The sequence below is a fragment of the Acomys minous genome (assembly GCF_964271855.1).
Source record: "Acomys minous genome assembly, chromosome: 18".
NCBI classification, from domain to species: Eukaryota; Metazoa; Chordata; class Mammalia; order Rodentia; family Muridae; genus Acomys; species Acomys minous.
Genome location: NC_140501.1, coordinates 63331885 through 63343880, shown reverse-complemented (window position 1 = coordinate 63343880; position 11996 = coordinate 63331885). Strand labels below are relative to the sequence as shown.

The following is an 11996-nucleotide window of genomic DNA, read 5'->3' as shown; positions in this document are numbered from 1 at the left end:
GATAACTGGCCTCTGGTGCCCTGGCTCTTGTTGATTGTGTTTCATGCTGACCATTAGCCATCTGGTTGTCCCCAGAGTGGAATAGATGTTCCTCATGATGGCAGGACTCAGGAGGCAGACAGAGCCTTGGTCCTCACAATGCAGTTCAGGGAACAGCCTGTGGCTCACCTCTACTGGCTGTTCCTAGAGTCCTGCAAGCCTCCTCATGAAGGGAGACAGAGCTGTGAGCCTAACAATGGAGCTCAAGAGACAGAACACAGCTCATCTCTGCTCTCTGTGGCCCAGGAGGACCAGGCAGGCAGGGAGGTATCTAAACTAGATGTTTCTGGGAACTCTACAGACATCCTCAGGAAAGTAGCTGATAGGTTTTGAGAGACAGTGTGCTGTCTGTCCTTAGATGGAAGCAACAGGAAGGAGACTGGCAGGAATTGGTGGAGATATCTAACCTGGATGTTCCTGGGGCCCTGTGGGCCTCCCCAGGAGTGTGGGCAATGAGGCTCAGGGGACAGTATGCTGGCTGTACTCCCAACTTAATCCTTGTTAAAACATTTTTTAAATTACAAATACAGATCAATACTGACCTGTCCAGTGAAACAAGAGGGTTAAAGCGAAGAAAGAGTCTATCAAGTACCTGATACAAAGCCATAGACATGCATGTGTTAGTTGATGGTGTCAAAAGATACTAGCATCACTTAGATGCATAAGGTTCACAAACTGCCATATCCCCACTGGCCAGGAGGGGAAGCCCGGACTTCAGACTGAACCAGGGTTGTTGAGAGACTGGAGGTCATTGCTGAGCCTCTCTCTCCATGGAAGAATTGAGTTGGAAGAGAGCTCAGCTAGCCTAGGTGGCAGGTGTGAGCATCAGGTGACTGGCAGCCCAAGTCTAGCTGGAATATGAGGAAGAGGAAAGTCCACAGTGTTTGGAACATATAGGTAGAGGAGTGAAAGGCTGGCTGAAATCAGGCCTGTGGCAGGAGGGGCTGGAAGAAGTCAGAAGGCAAACCCTGGTAGGCCAGAAGGGTTACAAAAGTGGACTGAGCTTTGTGCTGGGCTGGGAAATAGGACTGAAGTGATCCTGGGGCTATCAGAGGCATGTCTCAGCCTTCTAGACTGCTGACAGTTCAGGTGACGAAAGTAGCCTGCCCTGCTAGAGACCGGAAGGTCCTGGTATAGCACATTGAATGGGTGGTCCTGCCCACAGCCTACTGAATTTCCAGAGAGGACTCATCCTTTGCCTCAAAGCCTTGTTCGGCTCTCTTCTAAATGTTGGGTGCTGATGACAGTGGGTTAGAGATGACATGAATGTCCTAGGCCCAGGAAGATTCATTTCCAGTATGAAGAAGAGTGACTGAGTGTATGGCACCTCTGCAGTGCTGTAGCCTCCTGATGGATGTATTGTAAGAAAGCCAGCCTTGGAGAGTTGAGAATTAAATATGTGTATGGTAGGATGTCCTGGCAGACAATGTTAATCCCAGCACTGGCAAAGTAGAGAGGGGCAGATCTCTGTGAGTTTAAGTCCAGGATGGTTTCCATAGTAAATTCCAGGCCAGCCAGACCTATACAGTGAGATCCTATATCAAAAATTTAAAAAAAAAAAAAACCAATCCCCTACTCCCACCACGTATGCATGATAAATATGTGGGAATTTTACAGCCTGAAGTTCCAGTGAGGGGAGGGGCTGGGGAAGGAGGAGGAAGCAAAGCCCAGAACTGACAGGACATGGCTGCCTAGACCAACGAGGTGCACAAAAAATAAAGTGGCTCAGACAACAACAGACTTCAGGTATATGCACTTAGGAGATCATTTATTATGAAATTTCAGCCTTTGCTGTCCAATGCCTATAGTTCTTGTCTGAGTACAGACAAGATGGTCAGGCACATGGTTTAAAACCTGTTAGGGGAGATTCATGTTTCTGTTTATCCAGGGCAGGAAGTGTGCAACCTTAGTGAAGACTTCTGGAGTGATCCTCTTGGATTTTCCATAGGATACAACCCCATAAGCTCTGTTGTCACATATGAGGGGTCCCCCAGAGTCACCCTGTAGGCAGAGAAAGGAAGAACTGAGCCTGGCTCCCTCTGGCTCTACACTGGCCTCCTCCTGGCAAGGTAAACAGTCAGATCAGGGTAAGGACAGACTTTCCAACTTCCCTCAGTGCCAGAGCTCCAGGGAAGCCCAACTTTTCCTACCAGCTCAGTCCAAGGCATTCCCTGAAGTCCTCAGGAATGCTGTGGGATAATTGATGCATTTTGGGGGATGACTGAAGTTTCCCCACCTCCCACTCTTGCTACCTCCACACAAGGGACTAATAAGTGCACTCTTGGACTGAGCCTTCTCTGCTCTGAGGCTTGAGGGTCTGGCCAGTCTCACTGGCAGGCCTCTCTTAGGTTCCTCTCTCCCTGTGTCTTGTCTGTTAAATGCTTGAACCTCACCGCAAAAGCAAGCTGCTCTTTTTTGGGGTCTCCAGCACATATCTGTGTGGTGTTGGAATAGTGACGGAAGCATTTTTTGCATTCCTTGTCCCCCTCGATGATCAGTTCAGCCTCTTGAAGGAGGTCAGTTACAGAAAACTCCTTAAGGGATTTTGATCCCCAGCCAGCCACATGGCACACATCCCCAGTCCTCACATGGACATTGCGCCTGGGTAGGTTGAGGAGCCTCACAGCTTTACTCCTCCTGGCCTTTCTCTCCAGCTGATGGGAAGAGACAGGAGAGACCAGCTCAGCCAGGAGCCTGCTGCCCTGGGTCACACGAAAGCCAGGATAGAAGGGAGGAAAGAAGCAGGATGAGAGCAGAAGGGAGGGGAAGAGCTGCACCAGGAAGAACACAGGCAGCAGGGGTGGGGTGGAGGGTGAGGGGGAGTGGAGGTGTGTGGGTGGGAAGGGTGGCAGGTCTCACCTTTAACAGCATGATGTCATTGGAGTAGTCCTTAGGATTATAGTCCGGGTGGGGAATGGCTTTTGCCACAGGGATGATCTGCTGGGTCTGCTCCTGTGTCTTGATGTTATGGGCCCCCAGCGTGACTTTCTTTGAGCTGTGCAGAGACAGAAAGAACATGAGAGATGTGCAGTCAGGGAGGATGTAATCCAGGTGCTGTGAAAGACAGGATGGGGTTCTAGCTGAGGGGACTTGAGGACACAAGACGGCCTCAATATGTGACCAACTTCTCTCTGTTTCTCAGGGCTCTGAGAGTCCTGGCGGCTCCCTCTTGCTTCTAGATAGTATTGTAAAGCTTGCACTGAGATTTAAGGTGAACATTCCACCTCAACCACTGCTTTAGTTGGGCCAGTGCAGTTGATTTCAGCTCAAGTGTGCTGCTGGCTCAGCCCTCACACCCTCTGATGCCATATACATCAGACTTTCATTTTCACAGTCCTGTCTTCTAGTGAGCTCTCAGGGGAGCAGCCACAGGAAAGGACAGAAGCACCTGTGTGGGGGTCTCAGAAACTGTGGGCGAGCTGCTTCTCCTCACCTTCCAGTGCAGTGAGCAGCTGTCAGCACGAAGTTGTATCGAATCAGGAAGCCTCCGCAGCGACTCCTATTCCCATCAATATCCTTAGACTCAATAAATGCCATGTAGGGGCGGGAGTGGGGCCTGGCCTCATGGCCCCCAATGATCTCCTCTGAAAGAAAAGGATAGAATATGAGTTACCTTGCAACAGATGAGGTCAGGAGATAATATCTAGAAAGGAGGATGATAGAGGGTGGGATCGGCAGTCCCCTAAGACGGTTGCAGACAGGATTCCTTGCACATGGAATAATCTTTGGTGAATCTTAAGCCTCAGATCCTGCTCTGAGAAGGCTTGGGTAGCCCTTGTCCACCAGGCTCAATTTTACAAGCGCATGGAGAAATAATCCCTGTCTTCATGATGCTAGAAGCCAAGGGGATCCTGTATGGCTCACCTTGGTCCTTTCTTTGTTAGTGAGTCACCCTAACCTCTCTAACATGGAGATTGGTGTCATTTCTATGCCTTTTACCCCCAAGCACTATGGATGTGGATTTTCTGACATTCTCCTATTCTGGTGCCCAACACATCTTAGACTCCCAGCAAATGCTTTTGGCTACAAGAATGAATGATGACTTCTACTTAGTTGGAGCATAGGTGATGCGGTGCTGGTGGGATTCAGAGCCTGGGGGACATTCAGTGTGCTGGCAAAGATGGAAATAGTTGGTGAGCTGCAGAAAAGAGTGAAGAGGCCAACTAGCACTAGACAGAAGAGTTAGTGGCATGTGCAGTGCAGGCATCTTGTTACCCTGGGCATGATTTTCAGCAGGCTAATGGTGGAGGTTAATGAAGAATGTTAGTATTCTTGACCTGGTGGCCTCACTCATTGCATGCTGGTCATTAAAGTTGCCATTAACCTAGGCTCAAGAAAGTTAATGACATACATTTTCTATCTTTGCATCTCTGTTACAACTCTTTCTAAGGATGATCTAGTCCCCACGTGATGAAGAAAAGCTGGAAGAAGCCAGTCTCTATTAAGCTTTCTGAAAACACCTCCCTTCCTCAGACCTTGTTAGAATCTAGCCAGTGTCAAATTTCCAAGTCTGGCTTTAGGAGGGACCTGAGGTTCACAAAGCTCCTGTGTGCACTGTCAGAATCATTCCTGACTCCTGCCTGGCAGAAGGACAGCAGTGGTGTCATGAGATGACACCTCTGCAACAGGGCTGCTCACTTACCTGCTTGAGCTCCAAGGGGCAGAAGAAAGGCCAGGAGAATCAGCACTGGTGCCATCTTCCCAGGAGGGCTGCTCATGTTTGAGGAGGGCAGAGTAGACACAGCCCTGGGAAGGGGATGAAGCAGGTGTGTGCTCAGTGGCCTCACGGGCTTTTAAACCTATGCAGCTCTGCTTCTCATCTGTGTCACATCATATAAGGAAGTTTTCTGATTTGGGTAAACATGACGCTGTCACCACATTTACCTATTATCAGCTAAGCTAGCAAGAAAGTAGAGAGTGTAGACACTGTGGTTGAATAGTCCTGAGCACCCAGGAAGTCTACTGTGGCTGCATTGAGACAAAAATGTGTCTTTTTCTATTAAATCCTTTTACATTGTGGTAAGATCTATTTGGGTTTCTTTTTTTCCTTCCTTCCTTCTTTTCTTCTTCTTCTTCTTCTTCTTCTTCTTCTTCTTCTTCTTCTTCTTCTTCTTTGTTGTTGGTGGTTGGTTGTTGGTTTGGTTAGGTTTTTTTTTTATGCAAGCCTTTAATCCCAGCACTCGGGAGGCAGAGGCAGGCAGGTTGCTGTGAGTTCGAAGCCAGCCTGGTCTACAAAGGAAGTCTGGGACAACCAAGACTAACACAGACAGAATCTGTCTCCAAAAAAAAAACTTTCTTTTTTAAATAATACTGACAACCAATTTATCCTAAAAACAATTATAGCACTACTATAACACAGTACTTAAAGTCTTGATACCACTGGCTAGGCAGTATTGCAGTTCATCATCTCACTAACCTTTGGGACAACTGATCATACTATGGAACAATCTGTTTGAATAATCTGATGAATTAATCATATCTCACTCTGACTCTTCTGAAACTGCTAAGAAGTTAGAGAGAAATCTCAAAGCAAGTGTTTGCCCTGTATCCAAGGATCACACGTTACTGTCATATGTAGTTAAGTATAATAACGAATCACAAGTGACAGGTGTAGGTACTTGTTTATTAGCTACTGTCATTTATGTCTGGGGCAAGAGCTCCAAGATTGAGTTTAATGGTCAGCAAGCTCAGCATTGGCTTCCCTCTGAGGACTTCAGGGTACTGTCTACAGGTCTGCCTAGCATTTTCTATAGACAAACAGGATCTTGTTAAGATCTTGAATGATGATTTAATGATCTAGGTCAGGAGTGAGAGAGACAGGGATGCAGCACTGAGAAGGCTGAACTTGCCTGGAGGGAGCTGAGAACATGAGCTTAGAGGACAAGATGCTGAGAGCTGTGTGGGGTCAGCTGTGGGTGAGACAGGCTGGCCTTGCCCTGAAGACAGGTGTTGGTGGGGGGGTAGGGTGCGTATCTAGGTAACCCACAGACCTACTCAGTTCCTGCTTTTCCATCACTACTTTATGTTTTTCAGATTTTTAAAAATTTCTTCATCATATACCAGTGGAGGTTTTCCTGTCTTAGTTGTAAACTAAAGTGCTTATATTAATTGGATTTAAAATTAATCATGTAGTCCACATGTACTTAATCTTTTGCCTTTTTTGTGCCACATTGAAGGGATAACTTTTGGGCTACACATTTCTTACACAAGCTATAAGGAAAGTTGCTAATTTCCCCCTGAAAAGAGACTGTATATAAATGACACAATATCTGCACACACAGATAAGCTATAACACCCTTATAGAATAAAATAATCTTAATTATGTGGGTGCACATTTGGAGATGATCTTTTAAAACCAGGAAGCAAGCTCTATGTTGGTCATGTCTAATAAATAAATTGAAAACATATAAGTCATAACATTTACTTCATTATGCTTTTGCCATAAAGGAGAGGAGGACAACAGGAATCTGCACGGATATCCAACATTGCTTTTGAGAAATGAATGTTTCACTCCCATGCTTGATGGACATAGGTCTGATCTCAGTGAATTCCTAAAGTCCTGCTCATATATTTTGGTTTTGCTTTCCTCTTAGTGTGCTTAACACTTTAAATTAAGATATATTTCCCCCACTTTTGCTCTCATTCCTCCCATGTCTCTCAACCCCCTTCAGATTCATGATCTCTTATTCTTTAATTATTATTCTCACTCACACAATTACAAGGGAGTAAATATATAAATCCAAGTTACTACGTCATCTTAATATTTCTTGAACACATATTTCTACCAGGTCTGACAACTTGGGATTGGATGACCATATTAGGGAAAGACTGATTCTCCCTCTCAGCAGCTTATAATTGTTTCTTGCTCCTCATCAAGCGATGGGGCCACTTCCTATTTCCCCATCCTCTTTGGAAGATCACCTGGTTGTTGTCATCGCTCAGGTCTCGTTTTAGCAGCCGCATTTTTGAGGTTTCCTGGGTATGATTTTCTTGTCAATTCTAGAGGGCATAGAGCTAAAAGATTTTAACGTTTTATTGAGTGTACATATCTGAGTTTGGGTATGTGCCCATGAGTGCAGGTGCTTGGGTATGTGTACTTGAGTACAGGTGCCCTTGGAAACTAGAGGATCTGAAATAACAAGTGGATATAAAGTACGCAACATGGCTGCTCAGAATTGAACTTGGATCCTCTGAAGAACAACCCATCCTGTTCAGTCTTCTGAACCATCTCTCCAGTCATTGTGTGCTCAGTCCTTGAAATTGGTTGCTCACAAATGTAGCTGCTGTGAAATAGCAGTGGTGTGAATGCAGTGTGACTGTAAAGTGTGAGCATCCATCTCTGAGAAGGACCTATAAAAGCCCCATAAAGGTCATGAATGGACATGATCAAAAATATTTTTAAGTTGAATGAAGAATTGCAGTTCTATGCATTCCATTTGACAACCAGCTGGTACCATATATATGGTGACTAAAAATGGATTTGTGAAAATACCAAAGTAGTTACAATATTTCTGGAAATCATGAAATTGTTTTCAAATTCTCATGCCAAATGTAAAAGCAAGGCAACATCACTCTTCATAAAATTGTTTTCAGCTGCAACGAATCAGCGAACTCTTCCATGGATCAGGTGGGTAACCTCAGTTCAGATCTAGGAACTTTCCATGTATTGGTTGGGTGGCCTGACGTCAGAGTCAATTGTGCTCTACACCGTGGGGTCTCCTCTGGGCTAAAAGACCCAGACACTGGTGCCTTCTGGTCCACAGTTCCTTTTGATGCACAGAGAGGGGTGCTGCTTGCTAGCATGCTGTGGCTAGCTAAGCATTGGAGCCTGCGCCCTCTCTCTGGATTGGCTGGGTGACCACCCGTGTTCCATGTTCTGGTTTCCTCTGGGCTAGAAGAACCAGAGACTTATGGCCTACTGTTTGGATCGAGACAGAGAGCAAGGGTGCTCCTTGCTTCCCCACATGTGGCTAAGTTTTGGGAGTCACTCCTGCTCCTGACCTGTGCCTGCACCTTCTTGAACCTGTGAACTCTCCATGGATTAGCCAGGTGACCTGAGGTCAGATCTGCCCATGCTCCACACCACATGTTGGTACCCTGCAGCCCACAGTTCAGTCTAAGACGGAGAGGGAGTGCAGTGAGCTAGCCAGTATATGGCTTTGGCAACTGTGCCTGGGCCCTCCTGAACACTGGAGCCTTCCTTGTATTGACTAGTTGATATTCCGAGGTCAGATTCACTGGTCCTCCACGCCCTGTGGTCTCCCCTGGGCTAGCCGACCCAGACTCTGGTGCCCTGTAGGCCACAGTTCAGTCCAGACTGAGTCTGAGATGTAGATAGAGCATAGATACAGCTTGTAGACAGGCATGCATCCAGACTCTGGGGACTGGGCACACACCTGCAGAGACCCAGAGACTCCTCCATGGACCAACTGGATGGTCCCGGGCCAGACCCACCTGTGCACCACACAGTGTGGAGTCCTCTCACACAGTGCACCCCTGTTGTGGCACTCTGTAGCTCCCAACCCTTCTCCAGTCGGACACAGTGCATGATCGGCGCTGCCATCTTGAATCTCTCTGACAAACAACTCTTTTTTTTTTCTTTTGGTTTTTTTTCTTTTTGTTGACAATATTCATATTACATCTCAATTGTTATCCCATCTCTTGTATCCTCCCATTCCTTCCTCCCTCCCTCCCGCTTTCACCCTATTCCCCTCCCCTCTGACTGTGACTAAGGGGGACCTCCCCTTAGATGAAACAACTCTTTAAAAAATGCTCTCCTATTAACCCCGGCCATCAACCTCCCAGATATGCAGATCTTTCTATTTTTAGACTTACAAAAACAAGATTATGCCTTTGAGGAGGTCTCAGACACTTTCTAGGTCCTACTTTGCTCCTGACACTTATCTATCCAGAGCCTAGGCAACACCATCCCATCTGGCCTTCCTGTTAAAGTACTCTTGTCACAGCCTCTCTGCTCATCTCTAAATCTAACAAATTAACACTAAGATCCCCCTGACAATCTACCACTCACTCTTTCAAGTCCAATTTATGAAGGACTCCAATCACTTCCACCATCTTGGATTCTATCCCTCAAAACTTCTCTTATTAAAAAAAAAAGTACAACTCTTGTTTCTTACCTCACATCCCCTCAACCCCTCCATGTTTATCCCTTTACTCCAACATCCTCCAGACCTGCTTCACTCCTGTCAGAGACTCTAGAATACCTCCCCCCCCCCCCCGCCATCCATCTCACACACAAGAGGGTCATCTAGTGACTTCTTCCTACACTTTGTATATAAATGGCATTTCTTCCTCTCTGATAGCCACCATGTTGCAGCATGGCCCCAGATGCTGCCATCATTGAGGAGGCCTCCTTATACCCACATGCTACCCACCAACAGGCAGAATTACTAGCCCTCACCAGAGCCTTCCAAATTGCCAAAACCACATCATTAACAGAGTCTACCTATTCTCCATTTATGTTTTTCTTATCTTGCTAACACACTCCACCATCTGGAAGGAACAAGGATTTCTAAACACAAGAAGCCAACTCAATTATTAACTCTTCATATATCCATGACCTCCTCAGGGCCTCTCTTTTATTTTCTCAAAGTGGCTTGGTTCATTCCAAGGCACATCAGACAGAACCCTCCATTGCTGGTAAAGGCAATAATTGTCCCAACATGGCAGCCCTTCAGCCTGCTCTTTTATCTCTTATGGCTCTCCACACTTCCCTCCACATGACTCTACTACTTAACTCAGAAAACAACACCCCTGGCCCTCCTTCAACACAGGACATTGTCTGATACTTATAACAAATATTTTACTCTAACCTATAAATCCTTTTTATTATTTATTCAAACCCACCTGACTCTCAGAAGATATGATTTTTTTTTTTACAGAACATAACCCAAACCTGCAATGTATACCAGCGAACTAACCTCACCTCGACTATATGAACTGCTAGTTTTCCTATTCACCGAGTTATAAAGGTTTGAGGTTATGAAAGTCTAAAAAAAGTTCTAATGTAGATAAATAGAAGTTGTAAAGATCTGAAAATATATAAACTAAGTTGTGAGAGTCTGTAGAAAAATGGTCTAAGAAAATGTTTTAATGACTGAGGATGTGAGAATTTAAGTAAATTGTGAGGATTTAAAAAAATTAATTATGGGTCTGAGAAAATGATTTAAGATTTTCAGACTTCTTTCCCTCTCTTTATGCTATTGTTTGGGATCCCAAACTTTTACTATAACTCAAAGACATAAATATTCTACCCTTTATACAATATGGGTTTCAGTAAAGATTACAGTGGTAAAATTGTATCTCTTTTTATGAACTTAAAATCTTAAAAAACTTAAAAGCTTCAGGGATTTGATTTAAATCCACCTCTCAAAAGCCAAATAGACTCCAAGTAAGAACTCCTGTCAACCAGCAGCCTAAATTTTCCCACCTGCCTACTTCTGAGGGTGGAACCTCTTCCCCCTTTCCTTGGCCCTCTCCCTTTTCCCACTGTCTTCGGATTCCCCCTCCCAACTACAAGAACCACAGGTCTGGAAATTTCAAATGTACACCCAATATAAAATAAAATAAAATAAATCCCCTATCTACCCCAAGAGGCTTTGCAGAGGTGGCTGCTGTGTCACATGTGCTACAGCAGGTGGCGGCAAAGAGAGAGGCTATGTCTCCACTCAGTGTTTTGACCTGTGAACATCTGAATGATTAGCCTAACATTCTCTGGGGAAAAAAAACAAAAAACAAAAAAACAACAACAAAAACCAACCTTGAACCGACCACCAGTCTCGCACCAAGGGGCCCAGACAGGGAGCTAGTCTAAGATGAACACCAGTCCATCACAGTGCAGGCCTGGCAGGGAGGTGCAGATCATGCAACAGATGACCCCTTCCCTGTCCTGTAATGCATGAGCGCAGGAGAGAGCAGGGTATAGCACATCTGAGACCACTCCTGAGACAACACACAGACACTCCAGGTGCCACTAAGAAGAGAAAGTAAGTGGCAGAGAAATGGAAGAGAAACAGAAACAGAATGTGAGCACAACAAAGAGAGGCAGAGCTGGAGAGCCGAGGGTAGTGAGGAACAGCCTCTTGTAGTACTACCTGCAACCATGATGCGGTCCAGACCTGTGCTGCCATCAGGCAGCACATCTGGGTCCATAGCCTGCAGCACCATAGCACCTGTTATCACCAACGTCCAGGTGGATGTTCCCGGTCTAGGCTGCCTTCTGAGGGCAAATTGATGTCTGAAGGCTGTGCAGACCTGTCCCTACCCCTCACCTGGGCATCATGAGAGAGCTGGCCCTGGAGGCATGACAGCAAGAGAGCTGGCCTCACCCTCATGCTGCTGAGCTGTAGTACTCCTGAGAATGGAGTCCCATACATTCCAAGAGTTGTGCATGAGCTTGCCTCAAGGACATGGGCATGAAAGGACTTACCCTACCACTTGTTTCCTTGTGGCAGCATGGGTGATGGAGAGATACCTTCCCTCTCCCTTCCCCTTCACCACTTGTAGCATGTGGGAGATTGTTGGAAGAATCCTGCTGCTTGAGGCTGCAGCCCTTACAGTCCAGGTAGCCATTCTGAGCTCAGTGATAGGTGCAGGACTCCCTCTCCCCAGCAGGGCCTTTGGCTCTGTGCCTGACTCCATCTGGAGAGTGTCTTTAGACATAAATGTCCCTAACCACCTTTGATATATGGCCCTTGACACAGCTCCCTGCTGGCTTTCCCTTCCCTGCGCCTATAGGATAATTAGGTACTGTGTTCCAGTCATACGATAGGAGTGTGCTGCCAAATGTAAAATACGCATGCTAAAGTGTCTGGTTTCAACCACTTATAAACAGCTGTCCTGGAAGCCCCACACACACTCCCCAAGGGGTATATAACCTTTTTTCTCCCTGAGTAAAGTTGAACTAGCTCCTGAAGTGTATCCCAGAGTGTTTTATC

The 11996-nt window shown here is 46.0% G+C and overlaps 1 protein-coding gene across 1 annotated transcript; it reads right to left on the bottom strand.

Annotated features, from left to right (window-relative positions):
* Positions 1 to 1896: 1896 nt before the first annotated feature.
* LOC311589118 (granzyme E-like) lies at positions 1897 to 4858 on the bottom strand (the record flags this gene model as incomplete). The annotated part of the gene is made up of 5 exons (XM_084767401.1): positions 4682 to 4858; positions 3473 to 3623; positions 2899 to 3034; positions 2433 to 2693; positions 1897 to 2040 (listed from the first exon to the last, which is right to left on the bottom strand). Exons 1-5 carry the CDS (start codon positions 4755 to 4757, stop codon positions 1897 to 1899), a joined length of 768 nt encoding a protein of 255 aa, XP_084623527.1. The 5' UTR covers positions 4758 to 4858.
* Between the last annotated feature and the right edge of the window lie 7138 nt (positions 4859 to 11996).